Raw genomic sequence first — 18,432 nt, 5'->3', positions numbered from 1 at the left:
CCCAACTGCTCGGGTGGTAGGGCCAGCACACGCTGCCCAAAGGTAGATTAAAATATTACAATTGAGAGTGTGTTAATAAGTACAAATTCACAGCGCCGACTCGTCCAAGTAGGAGAGGAAAGGCTGCCAGATTTTATCAAATGTTGATAATTTATTGTTCAGAATATATCTAATTCTTTCTAAGTGTACAGTGTTTGCCAATTCACTGAGCCATAATTTGGTAGAGGGCACTCCCCTCCTTTTCCAAAACAACAAGATTAGTTTTTTTGCCGAGATGAGACCATACGAGATTAGTTGTTTTTGGGGGTTGGTTAATCCGTTTAGGGACTCAGATACTCCCAGGATTATCAGAAGCGGGTCTGGATCTATTGAAGTCTCCAAAACTTCAGAGAGGATCCTAAAAATTCCACACCAATAACCATGCAAGCTAGAGCATAGGGCAAAGCAGTGGAGTAGTGTACCCTGCGTAGCCTGACATTTATCACATGTAGGGGATGTGTCAGGAAATATCCTATGCAGTTTAGTTTTGGAATAGTGTAATCTGTGTAATACCTTTGAATTGTATGAGACGATGTCTGGAATTAATGGAGCATGTGTGGATATACTCCAAGCTCTCTTCCCAGTCTGCCACTGAGATGTCAGTCCCTAGTTCTTCTTCCCATTTTGCCTTGATGGCATCAGTAGAAGGTGTGCTAACAGATTGAAACTGATATCGCGTCTATATGATGCTTTTATCTGAGGTGGGGCATATCTTTATGCATCCGTCAAACATGGAAGGTTTAGCATTCCCAAATGTTGGGAGGTGTTTTCTAACGTAGTCTCTAATTTGTAGGTATCTGAAAAAATTACTTCTGGGAAGATTATAAGTTTCCCTCAGTAGCTCAAAGGAAGCAAAGGTCCCTTCTATGTATAAATCCCCTATGGTACTTATCCCCAACTCTCCCCATCGCTCAAAGGTGTTATCAAGGTTAGAAGGGGCAAAGGAGGGATTCCTGGCGACAAGGAGCATGAATGACATTGGTCTGAGCTCAAAGTGGACTTTAATTTGCTTCCAGATTCGGACTGTGCTATGTATTATAGGATTGTTACGACAAGCTCTCCTCTCAAGCTGTCCCATAAACAACACAAATGGTCCTTTTGTTCGATTAATTCCGTTGATATATATATCCAAAATGTCCATTTATTTGGCCCAGAAAAACACCGCTTCCAACTTACTACAAAATATCGCAAAAGTTACCTGTGAACTTTAACAAAACATTTCAAACTACTTTTGTAATACAACTTTAGCTATTTCTAAATGTATATAATCGATCAAATTGAAGACGGGATGATCTGTGTTCAATACAGGAACAAAACAAACTGACGCTACTTTTCTGGTTACGCGCCTCTATCAAAAGGTACACATGAAGTGATGTTCGTTCTGAGCTATGGTACTTCATTACACAAAGGAAAAACCTCAACCAATTTCTACAAACTGGTGACATCCAGTGGAAGCGGTAGGAACTGCAGGAAAGTCGATTAGAATTCTGGATTAACAATGAAAACATATTGAAAAAAATAAAAAATCTGAATGGTTTGTCCTCAGGGTTTTGCCTGCTAAATAAGTTATGTTATACTCACAGACATGATTCAAACAGTTTTAGAAACGTCAGTGTTCTATCCAATACTAATAATCATATGCATGTATTAGGATCTGGGAGAGAGTAGGAGGCAGTTCAGTTTGGGCATGCTATTTATCCAAAAGTGAAAATGCTGCCCCTACCCCAAACAGGTTAAACCACAATAAAAACATATAACACATAGTTACTATCTAGCTGCGGGTCCAGTTCTGACATTACGTGTAGGCCTAGCTGAGGCGACCTCGAATCGCAAGTTTCGGCTCGTTTGATCATTTGGAGCCCGAGCAGCGACCTTAATTGGTGCTGAAAATCCACTTTTTGTGGGCATTGCTACGGGGTCCTTGAATGAGCTATCAGACATATACGTTGGGGTCCGTCTCTATGGGCCAAGGCGGTTTCAATGCACCGAGTCTTTGCGACTCTGGGACTTTTCTAAAAATCATCATTTTCGTAATGGTCGAAATGAATTGAAGTTATTACAAATGTACGAAGCTGTTTCTCGGTCTGAAGACCTTCTAGAGCCACAACTCACCATGCACTATCGACTTGAGCTCTATAACAGGTTTCTAAAGTTTCAGAGGTCTAGGTCTGATGGTTCTTTGATAGTTTGAACAAAGGTAACTATTGCAAGCTCTGTGTGTCTCTAAGCCCCACACTATGTCATTCCATCCTTGCTGTGTGTGTGTTAGTTTTTCTTGGAAATCTGATGGGAGAAATTACTGATTTACAGTTCATGAGGGTTGCCTAATCACACATTTTAAGTTTTGGAAATATCTTACTTTTTTAACCCTTCGAAACAGCCCCTTTGACCCATATTTAAGGCTCTTCCGGTTGACACAGGAAGCTAAAAGTAAACGCATATCCTCATTTGGGTAGGCTTTCACAGAATCCTGAGTTTTAAGTCTTTACGTAAATAACTGACTGATTTACACAGAGTTGAATGCACTAATTCTCACAAACTGCAGGTTTGGTATATCAAAACATCTTTAGGGTGAATTTAACCACTTCCGGTTGCTCCAGGAAGCTTAGAATCAACACAGGTAGACCTCATAATGGCCTGATGGATAGTCATCAGGTTCATGAGACATTCATAACCCACATAGGCTTCAGGTAGAATTTTGGGGAGCAGGCAATGTATTCCTATGTGGAGAAAAGTCATTGTAAACGGTTTGATGTAAACACCTTATTTTCACTGTTAAGGGTTAATACCACATGATCAAGATTAGGCTTGCACAGATCGGGAGGACCTCAGGAACGTTCCCAAGGTCAAATTGTGCTTCTGACCCTAACGGTTCTCCCGCAATTTTTTCCCGCAAAGCACCTGCAATTTAGGGCCAGGCCTCATTATGCACCTACTTTTTTTTCATGGTCGCTGCGCTCAGACCGAACAAGCTACGGTCAAGCGGGGCATCTTGTTGAACTCGGCACAGCCTAGAGATTATGGTAATGCCATTGCAGGCTCTGTGTGTCTTTTAGCCCCGCACTGTGTCACTCCATCCTTTATGTGTGTGTGTGTGCGAGAGGCCACGTCGTGATTGGTGATGTTTTGTACATTTGCAATAAGATTCCATTCGCCATCTGCTGGAATTTACTGGAACAGGGGAAAAATGACATAAAATTTGAACATCTTATAAAACGGAAACCGAATGTCCGAGCGACTTCGTTCGATGACTTCCCGGAAGATCTGGCCCCATTGCACAGCCCGCCGCCATCCGCGAATTTTACAAACATTCGTGGAAATCTGGTATGTTCTCTAAGCGTAGAGAACTGGCTACTCAGATGAATGGTGCTTGTTTGATAAAGTTAGGTCAAACTGAATCATGATCACACTATTCTACCTAACAGAACCAAATATAATATAGTAGCACAGTATAACGTTACTGTATGGCAAAAAACCCACCACATTCAATCGTGAATGATAATTCTTCAAGTTTTACCAGTGAAACATCAATGTAGCATCTGCATAGTAACCATTTGATCTCAATCTGTTTCATGGGGGTATGCATTTAGAGGTTCTTGAGTTATAGTGTTGTTTCAAAGTAGCCTGCAGTGTGGTTTTGAATGATGCAGCCTACAGTGTGTGAATTTTAGTGCAGGTGGTTTTAACCAACTGTAGCATAGCCTACCTGTATATTTTGCCTAGTGGCGCTGTTGAATTTTGGCCAAATGAGAGAAAAATGCAGTGGTATACTACTATGCTATTATATTTGGTTATGTAGAATACTGTGATCATTATGTGATCTCGCAGACATGGATTCAGCTTTGATCTAACTGTATTAAGCAAGCACCATTCACCTGAGTAGCCTGATCTCTGTTTACAAATGCGTAGAACATGACCCGTACATGTGCAGACTAAAGATCCAGCGAACTAAAAATCCTGAAAAGTTGGATCCACAGCCTCTCCATTTATTTTAAAGACAGTTTTATTTCATGGGATAACATGAATTGGAAACAAATAAAATAACACCAGTAGGCTACACCAACATTAGTTTCCATTCATGCAAAGTATCAAAATGATTGCGCACATCGTGATGCTTGGAGCCGAAGCGTGCTGCTCAGACCACTGCACTATGACAGTTCACAATGCTCTAGCAAGCTGTGAGAATACTTGATGATACTTGATGGAATAAAGTCAATTGGTTTGCAGAGCTTTTCCCAAGCCATAGCCCTAGGTATTGTACTGCATATTGTATAGCCTACGAGATTCTACATATTCAATAGTCATTCAAATCGTCCTGTTGCATTAGGAAAATCATCCTGGCCAAAAATAGGTCAAATTAACCCTGTATTTCTAAGGCTCTAAGCCCCTAGATCGCAATATCAATGTAATATTAACATCTTTCGATGGTAGTGACTTATTAGTTTGTAGCTCACACGGTTTGGGTTTTACAGACGATTTCATGACGATTTTCTTGTCCGGATCCTCTCTTGTGTTGAAAAAGGCTGTTTTCACAGCCTGTTATGTCCCATGTTATGGAATAAGTGCAAACTTTATGTCAATGGAAGAAGGGTATTGATATGTAGCCACTACAATAAACACTAATTCGCTAGCATTAACACACAGGGAGCTTTTCAAATCAAATTTTATTTGTCACTTACACATGGTTAGCAGATGTTAATGTGAGTGTAGCGAAATGCTTGTGCTTTTAGTTCCGACCATGCAGTAATATCTAACAAGTATTCTAACAATTTCACAACAACTACCTTATACACGCAAGTGTAAAGGAATTAATAAGAATATGTACATAAAAATATATGGATGAGCGATGGCCGAATGGCATAGGCAAGATGCAGTAGATGGTATAGAGTACATGAGATGAGTAATGTAGGGTATGTAAACATTATTTAAAGTGGCTATTCAGCATTCACACAGGTGGGTCAATTGACTCTAAGGGGATTTTATTAAGATCCGACACCTTTTATGTGTTCTCCTGCAACCCTAGTATGTATCAATGTCTTTGTTGTGATGTTACTCTTTTTCCCGACGAAGACCCAGTTGTGTGTCAGGCTAGTAAAATATCACTTTAACAGTATACAGATTTGTTTTGTTTTCATTGAACTAATCGCTTAGTCCAGCACCTGGAAAAGGGTCCTTCTTGGATGTGATCATATTCCTGCCAAATCGTTCTTTCTTTTTTCCTTTTTTCTGTCCAGAACTGCCGTATGGCTGGGAGAAGATCGATGACCCTATCTATGGCAATTATTACGTAGAGTAAGTCCTCCCTTCAAAACAAAAAACATTCCCAGGATATTAGCTAACATTCTCATTAAGTTCTAATCAGGTTTCGGTCTAACATTAGCATTATTAACATGCAACAGACATTCAAAGAACATTCAACAAATGCTGTTCTAAGAAAAGTCAAATCTGTCTTCATTGTTTACACCGTAAAGGGGTTACTGTAATATCCACAGTATGTTATTTGCCACTAGCTGTCTGTAAGTTACTGTAATATCCTAGCAATGACACAATACTGTAACATTTACTGTATTCTAGTGTAAAAAAGTCAACGTTACTATAATCGTAATGAAGGAAATACATTGTATTTTATAGTATTTTACTGTAATTAAATGGGATTGGCGCAAGCTGGTTGGCTACTAGGTAATGTGTTTGCGTACAGTACCATTTGAAATACAGATTTTTTTCACTGCCCACAACATCTTTGTTAGCCACAGATTTAGGACAAAATCCTGACAACACTTTCACCTCAATCATGCACTGATTTCTATTTAAACTACATTCACCAATTTCAAATTAAATGTGTGTTCTCACCCAAGTATCAATGACTACATTGCAGACGCCTGCCAAATCTCACAACGCATGGTTCGGTGTTGAACATATAAACTAACCACATCATTATGTTGTAGCAATCTGATGATGCCCATACAAACAGTGCAATGTAATCAGCCTGGAACATACACACTGACTAAAACAATGGTTATATTTCTGCTGTGGAGAAGGGAACACAAAACACACTGATGCTGCTGGATTTCACTGTCATAGTCCTGTTCCCTGCAGCCACATCAACAGAAGGACTCAGTTTGAGAACCCTGTCCTGGAGGCCAAGAGACGACTGGAGCAGCAGCAGCAGATGCAGAACCAGGGACTGTCAGCTCTGCCTTTACCTACTATATACAGAGGTACAACAATACCCTCACAGCATCAGACACATGGGCTACATATAATAAGACAGAGCGGAGCGAGAGGGCTCACTCTTGCCAAAGTCTGTCCTGAATAAACCCACTGCGCTTCTATGGGCATAATATGCAGACCTAAGCTTGTCGCCTTCATTCTTGCCTTTGGGACAATGACTCACATTGATAGGGCGGAGACATGAGCGTCTCATTGATATTTTACTGTCCAAAAAACTATTCAAAATACTTTACTAGAGAGCTTGACTTAACCACACAGGATCATTTATTTTGTTGTTGTTGTGGATTCACAAGTGCATAGGCCTATGCTTATTTGGGAAGCCAGCTATTTGTGCAGCACATGTGGCAATAGGCCTAGCTGATTATTGAGTTCCGGCTGTCGGGCAAAAGCATCGAAAATGTGTGTAGATAATGTGTCTTGAGTATAATTTAAAATAATGAGACAAGAAGAAGGGGAGGTGTGTGTGGCTAAGACATGGGTGTCTCTCTCCAGAATGTATGCACTCCGCTCTCCAGAATGTGCTCCGATGTCTCCACAAATACTTGCACCTTCATTATTCCATTGCGTGAATGTATGTAACCAGTAGGCCTAGTAAATGTACCTTTAATTCCAGTCATTTGGTTTCATTAATTTCTGTTAATGCATGAATTACAGTCATTTATTGTTCTCATTCTCGGAGTGGAAACGTTGTTGGCAGAGTGTTGCTTTACAGTCCCCGCTGTTCCATAAGGTGTTTTTTAATCTGTTTTTTTAAATCTAATTTTCCGCTTGCGTCAGTTACTTGATGTGGAATAGAGTTCCGTGTAGTCATGGCTCTATGTAGTACTGTGTGCCTCCCTTAGTCTGTTCTGGACTTGGGGACTGTGAAGAGACCTCTTGTGGCATGGCTTGTGGGGTATGCATGGGTGTCCAAGCTGTGTGCCAGTAGTTTAGACAGACAGCTCAGTGCATTCAACATGTCAATACCTCTCATAAATAAAAGTAGTGATGAAGTCAATCTCTCCTCGACTTTCAGCCAGGAGAGATTGACATGCATATTATTAATTTTAGCTCTCTGTGTTCATCCAAGGGCCAGCCATGCTGCCCTGTTCTGAGCCAATTACAATTTTCCTAAGTCCTTTTTTGTGGCACCTGACCACAAGACTGAACAGTAGTCAAGGTGCGACAAAACTATGGCCTGTAGGTCCTGCCTTGTTTATAGTGTTGTTTAGAAGGCAGAGCATCGCTTTATAACAGACAAACTTCTCCCCATCTTAGCTACTACTGCATCAATATGTTTTGACCATGACAGTTTACAATCTAGTGTTACTCCAAGCAGTTTAGTCATCTCAACATGCTCAATTTCCACATTATTTATTACAAGATTTAGTTGAAGTTTAGGGTTTAGTGAGTGTTTTGTTCCAAATACAATGCTTTAGTTTTATAAATACTTATTTGTTGCCACCCACTCTGAGACTAACTTCAGCTCTTTGTTAAGCACTGCAGTCATTTCAGTTGCTGTAGTAGCTGACGTGTATACTTTTGAGTCATCCGCATACATAGAAACTCTAGATTTATTCAAAGTAGGTGGCATGTTATTAGTAAAAACTGAAAATAAGCAAGGGGCCTAAACAGCTAACCTGGGGAATTCCTGATTCTAATTGGATTATATTTGATAGGCTTCCATTAAATAACACCCTCAATGTGTCCATATGTAAAGGCATTAGTTGAATTTTATCATTTTAATTCATATTTTCATGATTAACCAGGTGACAATAATTTTGAGAAACAAAAACTTTATTATTTCACAAAAATGCAAATACAAAAATAATCAGAACTGCCATGCAGATAGGTAGAAAAGATAGGAAAAATTGTAAGCTTCCCCAAACTTGACTCACGAGCTGCCTATTGTCTTATAACACCAAGAAGGTCCCGTAAGAAAAACTGGCCAAATCAAATGCCTGTTTGTTCTGATTGCCAACCCTGGCAATACTAAGGATGTGGGTTAAATTTCCACAGAAATCACATACAAATACTATAAAATATGTATATTCACATAAGTCGCTTTGGATAAAATCATCTGCTAAATGGCATATAATATTAGATACAGACAGTACAGTGCACTACGCTTATATTGAATGCTGTATTAGCAATCAACAGCTTATAGTGATAAAGTTTTCCTGCACGGATGTAATCACTATAAGAGGGATTGTTATTGTTTGGCTGAGTGGGAAACACTGCAAACTCTAGTCCACATATGATCCCTGCGCCGGAGACTGGGCTTTACTTCCTGATCCAGCCAAACCATTTCTGATATCTCTTCCCTCACCACATCAAAAAAAGAAAAAAAATATATATATATATATATGTGAGTGTGTGTGTGTGTGTGTGTGTATATATATATATATATATACACATATATACACACACACACAGTTGAAGTCAGAGGTTTACATACACCTTAGCCAAATACATTTAAACTCAGTTTTTCACATTTCCTGACATTTAACCCTGGTAAAAATTCCCTCTTCGGTCAGTTAGGATCACCACTTTATTTTCAGAATGTGAAATGTCAGAATAATAGTAGAGCGAATGATTTATTTCAGCTTTTATTTATTTCATCACATTCCCAGTGGGTCATAAGTTTACATACACTCAATTAGTATTTGGTAGCATTGCCTTAAAATTGTTTAACTTGGGTCAAACATTTCGGGTAGCCTTCCACAAGCTTCCCACAATAAGTTGGGTGAATTTTGTCCCATTCCTCCTGACAGAGCTGATGTAACTGAGTCAGGTTTGTAGGCCTCCTTGCTCGCACATGCTTTTTCAGTTCTACCAACACATTTTCTATGGGATTGAGGTCAGGGCTTTATGATGACCACTCCAATACCTTGACTTTGTTGTCCTTAAGCCATTTTGCCACAACTTTGTTAGTATTCTTGGGGTCATTTGTCCATTTGGAAGACCCATTTACGACCAAGCTTTAACTTCCTGACTGATGTCTTGAGATGTTGCTTCAATATATCCACATAATTTTCTAACCTCGTGATGTCATCTATTTTGTGAAGTGCACTAGTCCCTCCTGCAGCAAAGCACCCCCACAACATGATGCTGCAACCCCCGTGCTTCACGGTTGGGTTGGTGTTCTTCAGCTCGCAAGCCTTCACCTTTTTCCTCCAAACACAACGATGGTCATTATGGCCAAACAGTTCGATTTTTGTTTCATCAGACCAGAGGACATTTCTCCAAAAAGCACAATCTTTGTCCCCATGTGCAGTTGCAAACCGTAGTCTGGCTTTTTGATGACCGTTTTGGAGCAGTGGCTTCTTCCTTGCTGAGCGGCCTTTCAGATTATGTCGATATAGGACTCGTTTTACTGTGGGTATAGATACTTTTGTACCTTGTTCCTCTAGCATCTTCACAAGGTCCTTTGCTGTTGTTTTGGGATTGATTTGCACTTTTCGCACCGAAGTACGTTCATCTCTAGGAGACAAAAAGCATCTCCTTCCTAAGAGGTATGACGGCTGCGTGGTCCCATGGTGCTTATACTTGCGTACTGTTGTTTGTACAGATGAACGTGGTACCTTCAGGTATTTGGAAATTGCTCCCAAGTATGAACTAGACTTGTGGAGGTCTACAAAAAAGTTTCTGAGGTCTTGGCTGATTTTGTTTTGATTTTCCCATGATGTCAAGCAAAGAGGCACTGAGTTTGAAGGTAGGCCTTGAAATACATCCACAGATACACATCCAATTGACTCAAATGAGGTCAATTATCCTATCAGAAGCTTCTAAAGCCATGACATTTGTGTCTGGAATTTTCCAAGGCACAGTCAATTTAGTGCATGTAAACTTCTGACCCCCAGGAATTGTGATACAGTGAATTATAAGTGAAATAATCTGTCTGTAAACAATTGTTGGAAAAATGACTTGTGCTCTTCACAAATTAGATGTCCTCACCGACTTGCCAAACTATAGTTTGTTTGTAAGAAATTTGTGGAGTGATTGAAAAACTTGTTTTAATGACTCCAACCTAAGTGTATGTAAACTTCCGACTTCAACAGCAGATATATTTTTTAGGAGTGATTATTCTACTGTATTACTGGCCTACTCTAACCCACAATTCTCCAGAGAAGCCCCCATTCACGAGGGACCCCACCCAGCTGAAGGGCTCCTTTCTGTCCACGGCTCTCCAGAAGAGCAACATGGGCTTTGGCTTCACCATCATTGGAGGGGATGAACCGGATGAGTTCCTGCAGGTCAAGAGTATCATACCCGAGGGCCCCGCTGCACAGAACCAGAAGATGGACACAGGTACTGTGTTTTAGTAACTAACCACACACACACAATTTAGTTGTTACAAAATCATGAAATCTATGAAGCCACATTCCTCTGTGTGTGTGGGTGTGTGGGTGGGTGGTGCAGTGCTCCTCCAAACATTTTCAAATTATTCAGGCATATCTACGGTCAGCCTAGGCTATATCTTGCTTATTGAAAACGTGCCTCACACATACAATACCATTTATGGGAGCCTAGTTTTTTTTACTTGAGAAGAAGTGCGATGCGTAAAAGGCCTATATTTGAAGCCAATTCCAACAATGTTGACTGTCACCACCTCAAACATATTGAGCAAACACTGGAGTTTAAATTTTTTTGACTTGTTACTGTAGCCTATGCTATTTGATAAACTGTATCAATCCACTATGGACTAGGAGGAGAATATTTCATGCCCCCAGCTGAATTGGAGTCGATGACAACCCAAAGACAGTCAATAACCTACAGAACTTGAGACAACGACATACAGTTTTAAGCCATGAAATGCGTGGATTGGCAAATGAGTGGCCAAGCCCTCATCATGTCTATAATTTATTTATCCATCAAAATCCAGTACTTTTGCGCCACCGCTAGCTATGGCGCTCATAATTCCCACCGTGAAAATAGCTCAAATATTTCTGACACACCCTGGACCAGCGCTAACATTTACCATTGAAGTAGAGCCCTCTATCTCCCTCTTGCTCGCTCACTGTCCTGATTTCACTCTCTTCTGCTTGCTGTCTTTGACATTCTCACACACACACACACACACACACACACACACACACACACACACACACACACACACACACACACACGCACCATCCCTGACTGATATTTGCTGGCCTATTTGAGCTGTGGTGTTGCTGTGTGGGAGGGGAGTATGTTTACGTTGTCTGTGTGTGTCTGCACGCGTGTGTGTTTGTTAACCATCACCAGGTTGGCATAGCAGTACAGTGGCAGTGTGATGGTTGTCTCTTGGTGCCAATACACTCCAGATGGTTGGCATGTCCACAGAGACACACTGAGCCTCTGCTGCACACACACACACACACACACACGCACACAGTGGTGTAAAGTAGTCAAGTAGAATAATTTAAAGTACAATTTAAGTATTATTTTTTTTGGGGGGGTAATCTGGGGGTAATCTGTACTTTACAATTTTTCCTTTACACTACATTCCTATTGAAAGTAATGTACTATTTACTACATACATTTTCCCTGACACCCAAAAGTACTCGTTACATTTTGAATGCTTACAGGACAGAAAAATTGTCAAATTCATGCACTTATCCCTGGTCAAGCCTACTGCCTCTGATCTGGTGGATTCACTAAACACACATGCTTTGTTTGTAAATGATGTTGGAGTGGGGCCCTGGCTATTCGTAAGTTAAAAAAACTAGAAAATGGTGCCATCTGGTTTGATTAATATAAGGAATTTGAAATTATGTATACTTTTACTTTTGATACTAAAGTATATTTTAGCAATTGAGATTTGATTTAACTATCATGTGACATAGGGAGGAGACAGGCAGATATAAGTATTATTATTTTTTTCTAAATGATCATAACTCACACATGACAGACGGACACTCATGACCGCACTCCCCTGCCTTATTTAGATACTTAATTATATTTCAAATCAAATACTTTTAGACTTTTACTCAAGTAGTATTTTCTGGGTGAATTTTCTATTTGTATTTATTATGGATCCCCATTAGCTGCCAAAGCAGCAGCTTCTCTTCCTGGGGTCCAGCAAAATTAAGGCAGTTTATACAATCTTAAAACATTACAATACATTCACAGATTTCTATTAAGGTATCATTACTTTTACTCACGCACCCCCCCCCCCACACACACACACACCCCCACCCATGTAGAGCTTTGCCTTCGTTCTAACTCTGCTACCATACTGATATCATGGGCCTCTGTGACACTCTAGGGCAGGGGTTGGCAACAGGTGAAACCAGCCCACGAGTGTTTTTCTTTGGTCTCCAAAATATTAATGTTTTTGGGGGATTTTAGTGTTTGGTAAAAATGTACTGTAAAATCACTAATTCAGCAAAGAAAATCTGTTCCCAAGTGTTCCTAAAAATAAAAAGAGAGACGTGATCATGTCTCAATGTTATCAAGGTAAATACAATCTCTTTTTGGGTATACTTTGTAAGTGCCTTAATGTGCCTTGGCAGCAACTAATGGGGATCCAAAATAAATACATAACATTTGCAGTGTACAAATTACCATCTGCTCTGACAAAAATTGGCCCCCAGCTGAATCTAGTTGCCTACCCCTGCTCTAGGGACATTGGACTTCTTCTGTGTTTATTAATTATACACACACTATAGTTCGCTAGAGATTCCGATGATAGACTTAGCTGAGACACATTTGAATGTGTTTGTTCAATACATTATGTTTTTATACCTGTTTCAGACCATCTTCTTCCATTTGATACCTAATGAACAAGAACTCTGCCTCCTCCCCCTTTAGGTGATGTCATCGTCTACATCAATGACATCTGCTGCCTGGGCACCACTCACGCCGATGTGGTCAAACTCTTCCAATCTGTTCTCATTGGACAAAGCATCACCCTGGTCCTCTGCCGGGGCTACCCCCTGCCTTTTGACCCTGAGGACCCCAGCGGGGCATCCGCCGGAAACTCCCTGACCCCCATTGGCATGGAACACCACCCCATGGTGGTGAACGGGCGTAGCAGCTACAACCATTACCTGGAGTACCTCTCCCTAAGCTCTCAGCTCCCTTCGCAGGCTCTAGCCCAGCCAGGGGCACCCCACCCTGGGGACACCCACCTGGATGGGTCCTCATTACCGCTCACCAACCCCGGGTCCGCTCCGGCCGTGACGCCGCGCGACGACAATGTCTCCATGGTGTCGTCAGGAGCGACGGGGATCACCGGGGGCGTGATCCAGGGGGCGGAGCTGCTGACAGTGACTATGGTGAAGAGGGCAGAGGGTTTCGGGTTCACCATCGCCGACAGCCCCACGGGGCAGCGGGTCAAACAGGTGGGGTGTTATTCTTGGTACCTTCTAGGTATGTTGTACATTTTGCATTGTGTATTCTACTGCTCTATCTGTGTCCGTTTGTCCATCCGTCCCTCTGTCTGTCCCCTACTTTTCCATCCTCATACCTGACTATGTTCCGTGTTGTACAGGTGTTGGAGCCGGCTGTGCAGGACGGAGTGGGTCTGAATGAAGGAGACCTGATCCTGGAGGTGAACCAGCAGGGTGTGGCGGGGGCAAGACACGGCCGTGTAGTGGAGCTGCTCAAAGAGTGTCCTGTCGGAGCCGAGGCCACGCTACTCATCCAGAGAGGAGGAGGGGAAGGTAGTCCTTTCTGTCTCTTGAACAGCCTCTTTCTGACTTGATTACCCTGTTCACACTACTGAGCTTAGCTGAGCCAAGCCGAAATGTACTAGGGTGGCTTGGTTAAGCACCCACAATAGATCATAGAATGGACACAGTGCTGGAAATAACAATGGGAGGAGAAAATATCAGAGCCAGCATAATATTGTTAAGGTTGTCACATAAGTGTGAAAAGGGTATCTGTTAATCAGTCTCTCTCTCATACGTACAGTATGTTCCACCTGCAGACACTTGTGTTTCAAAGAGGAGATTTATGAAAGATCTCAAATGATTTAGGGTGTCTTGAAGGATGTCTCTTTTTAGGCATTTACTGACAGACATACCACAACAGACCTGTTTCTACAGACCTATGTACAGTACAGTATTTAAGCGCTACTGGGTGCTTCATCAGTCTTTGTCCCTCCCTTTCTTTTTTTCCCATCTTGTATTTTCACTTTTATGATTGCATAGTTGGAATTTAGAGAGGGGAGATTGATGGATACAAAGAGGGGTACAGACAGAAAGGATTCTATCCGGAGAGTCGGACCCTAGTCATCAAGGTAGTTGTGTGGTGCAGAATCGGCTGTGTTTGCACTTGACCACACTCTATCACTATCCTTTACGATGCATGTCCCTTTGTGCTTCTGAAATGAGTGGAATAATTAAAAACACCACCATCTTTGACCCAAGGGCGTTGCTAATTACCAAACACAGCCATAGAACAACTCACATACACATACACACACATGCATACACACACATGCAGACACATGCCTTATTCTTAAAAGGATCTGACCCCTTTTCAAATTTTTTGCCTAAAATGACATCCCCAAATTTAAATGGATTAAATTGTTTCGTCAGCGATTTCAGACTCGACTCTTCTTGGGTATGACGCTACACGCTTGGCACAGATCCTCTCAAGCTCTGTCAGGTTAGATGGGGAGCATTGTTGCACAGCTATTTCCAGGTCTCTCCAGAGATGTTCGATCGGGTTCAAGTCCGGGCTCTGGCTGGGCCACTCAAGGACAATCAGAAACTTGTCCCGAAGCCACTCCTGCGTTGTCTTGGCTGTGTGCTTAGGGTCGTTGTCCTGTTGGAAGGTGAACCTTCCCCCCCAGTCTGAGGTCCTTAGTGCTCTGGAGCAGGTTTTTATCAAAGATCTCTATGTACTTTGCTCTCTTCATCTTTCTCTCGATCCTAGCTAGTCTCCCAGGCCCTGCCCCTGAAAAAGATCCCCACAGCATAATGCTGTCACCACCATGCTTCACCGTAGGGGTGGTGCCAGGTTTTTCTTCCAGACGAGATGCTTAGCATTCAGGCCAAAGAGTTCCATCTGGGTTTCATCAGACCAGAGAATCTTGTTTCTCATGGTCTGAGAGTCCTTTAGATGCCTTTTGACAAACTCCAAGCGGGCTGTCAAATCAAATCAAACTTTGTCATATGCGCCAAATACAACAAGTGTAGACTTTACCGTGAAATGCTTACTTACAAGCCCTTAACCAACAGTGCAGTTCAAGAAGAAGAAAATATTTACCAAGTAGGCTAAAATAAAAAGTAACACAATACGAATAAAAATAACAGGGCTATATACAGGGGGCACATGTACTGAGTCACTGTGTGGGGGTACAGGCTAGTTGAGGTAACCTGTATTGTAGGTGGGGGTGACTTTGCATAGGTAACAAACAACCAGTAGCAGCAGTGTGCAAAAGGGAGGGGGGGTCAATGTAAATTTTATGAATTGTTCAGCAGTCTTATGGCTTGGGGGTAGAAGCTGTTGAGGAGCCTTTTGGTCCTAGACTTGGCGCTCCGGTACTGCTTGCAGTGCAGTACCAGAGCGCCAAGCCTAGAACCAAAAGGCATGTGCCTTTTTACTGAAGAGTGGAATCCGTCTGGCCACTCTACCATAAAGACCTGATTGGTGGACCAATTTTATTGGTCACATACATATATTTAGTAGATGTTATTGCAGGTGTAGCAAAATGCTTGTGTTCCTAGATCCAACAGTGCAGTAATATATAACAATACAAAGAAATCAAACAATTTAAATAATGGAATTAAGAAATATATAAATATTAGGACGAGCAATGTCAGAGTCCGGACTTTACAGTGTATATACTGAACAAAAATATAAACACAACATGCAACAATTTGTCTGAGTTACAGTTCATACATGGAAATCAAGTAAATTGAAATAAATTCATTAGGCCCTAATTAGGTCCTGATTTCCCATGACTGGGAATACAGATATTCAACTGTCGGTCACAGATCCCTTTTCTTTTTAAAGTAGCGGGTGTGGATCAGAAAACCAGTCAGTATCTGGGTGACCACCATTTGCGACACATTTCCTTTGTTGATCAGGCTGGTTGATTGTGGCCTGTAGAATGCGGTCTTACTCCTCTTCAATGGCTTTGCAAAGTTGATGGATATTGGCTGGAAATTAAACATGTTGTTGTACATGTCAATCCAGAGCATGCTCTGGTGAGCATGCAGTTCATTGAAGAACAGCGACATTTTTAGCTTTCAGGAATTGTGTACAGATCCTTGCAACATGGGGTCATGCATTATTATGCTGAAACATGAGATGATGGCACAACAGTGGGCCTCAGGATCTCATCACGGTATCTATGTGCATTCAAATTGCCATCAATAAAATGCAATTGTGTTCATTGTTCGTAGCTTATGCCTGCCCATACCATAACTTCACCACCACCATGGGGCACTCTGTTAACAATGTTGACATCCGAAAACTGCTCGTACACACGACACCATACACGTGGTCTGCAGTTGTGAGGCCTGTTGGGCGAACTGCCAAATTCTCTAAAACGATTTTGGAGGTGGCTTATGCTAGAGAAATTAACACTCAAATTCTCTGGCAACAGGTCTGGTTGCTGCAGTCAGCATGTCAATTGCAGGCTCCCTCAACTTGAGACATCTTTGGCATTCTATTATGTGACAACTGCACATTTTAGAGTGGCCTTTTATTGTCCCCAGCACAAGGTGCACCTTTGTATTGATCATGTTGTTTAATCAGCTTATTGATATGCCACTCCTGTCGGGTGGCAAAGGAGAAATACTCACTTACAGGTATATAACAAAAATTGTGCAAAACATTCTAGAAAAATAAGCTTATTGTGCGTATGGAAATGTCTGGGATCTTTTATTTTAACTCATGAAACATGGGACCAACACTTTGTATGTTGCGTTTATATTTTTGTTTAAACCCTAATCAGGCAAGTCGGTTAAGAACAAATTCTTATTTACAATGACGGCCTACCCCGGCTAAACCCTAACCCGGACAGCGCTGGGCTAATTGTGCACCGCCATATGGGACTCCATATCACAGCCGGTTGTGATACAGACTGGATTCGAACCAGGGTCTGTAGTGACGCCTCTAGCACTGAGATGCAGTGCCTTAGGCCCCCAAGTGGTGCAGCAGTCTATGTGGTGCACCAAGTGGGGCAGCAGTCTAAGGCACTGAATGGTAGAGTATGCTGGTCGAGTGCATGGTAGAGTAACCAGGTGATAGCCGGCTAGTGACAGTGACTAAAGTTCAGGGCAGGGTACTGGGTGGGGGCTAGAGGTGATTATTTAACAGTCTGATGGCCTTGAGATGGCAGCTGTTTTTCAGTCTCTCGGTCCCAGCTTTGATACACCTGTACTGACCTCGCCTTCTGGATGGTAGAGGGTTGATCTTCTTGGCTTTCCTGTAACACTGGATTCTCTAGATGTCCTGGATGTCAGGCAGTGTGCCCCCTTTGATGCTTTGGGCAGACCACATTACCCTACCCACTACAGAGCCCTGCAGTTGCGGACTGTGCAGTTGCGGTACCAGGCGGTGCTACAGCAAAACATGATGCTCTCAATTGTGCATCTGTAAAAGTTTGTGAGTTTTAGGTGCCAAGACAGATTTCTTCAGCCTCCTGAGGTTGAAGAGGTGCTGTTGCGCCTTCTTCACCACATTGTCTGTGTGGGTGGACCTTTTCAGTGATGTGTACGCTCCGAGGAACTTGAATATTTCCACCTTCTCCATTGTGGTCCCGTCGTTGTGGATAGAGGGGTGCTCCTTCTGCTGTTTCCTGAAGTCCATGATCAGACCCTTTGTTTTGTTGACCTTGGGTGAGAGGTTATTTTCCTGGCACCACACTTCCAGGGTCCTCACCTCCTCCCTGTAGGCTGTCACATTGTTGTTGGTAATCAGGCCTACTACTGTTTTGTGGTCCGCAAACTTGATGATCGAGTTGGAGGCGTACGTGGCCATGCAGTCATGGGTGAACAGGGAGTAGAGGAGGCGGCTGAGCACGCACCCTCATGAAGACCCAGTGTTGAGGATCAGTGAAGTGGAGGTGTTGTTTCCTACCTTCACCACCTGGGAGTGGCCCGTCAGGAAGTCCATGACTCTCAAAGCACTTCATGATGACAGAAGTGAGTGCTATGGGGCGATAGTAATTTAATTCAGTTACCTTTGCTTTCGTGGGTACAAGAACAATGGACATCATGAAGCATGTGGGGACAG

General features: G+C 42.1%; 1 protein-coding gene across 3 annotated transcripts in view; it reads left to right on the top strand.

Moving 5' to 3' along the window:
• The window catches only part of LOC112252685 (membrane-associated guanylate kinase, WW and PDZ domain-containing protein 2), a 233,779-nt gene that overhangs the window by 162,537 nt on the left and 52,810 nt on the right, over positions 1 to 18,432 (top strand). For all 3 annotated transcript variants that reach the window (XM_024424141.2, XM_024424140.2, XM_024424142.2), the window contains exons 7-11: positions 5,274 to 5,331; positions 6,136 to 6,257; positions 10,378 to 10,560; positions 13,048 to 13,580; positions 13,730 to 13,901. In XM_024424141.2, the coding sequence (XP_024279909.1) occupies positions 5,274 to 5,331; positions 6,136 to 6,257; positions 10,378 to 10,560; positions 13,048 to 13,580; positions 13,730 to 13,901 (1,068 nt within the window). The remainder of the gene's footprint in view (positions 1 to 5,273; positions 5,332 to 6,135; positions 6,258 to 10,377; positions 10,561 to 13,047; positions 13,581 to 13,729; positions 13,902 to 18,432) is intronic.

The sequence above is a fragment of the Oncorhynchus tshawytscha genome, linkage group LG06, assembly GCF_018296145.1.
Source record: "Oncorhynchus tshawytscha isolate Ot180627B linkage group LG06, Otsh_v2.0, whole genome shotgun sequence".
Lineage (NCBI taxonomy): Eukaryota > Metazoa > Chordata > Actinopteri > Salmoniformes > Salmonidae > Oncorhynchus > Oncorhynchus tshawytscha.
This window is presented reverse-complemented; position numbering and strand designations above follow the sequence as displayed.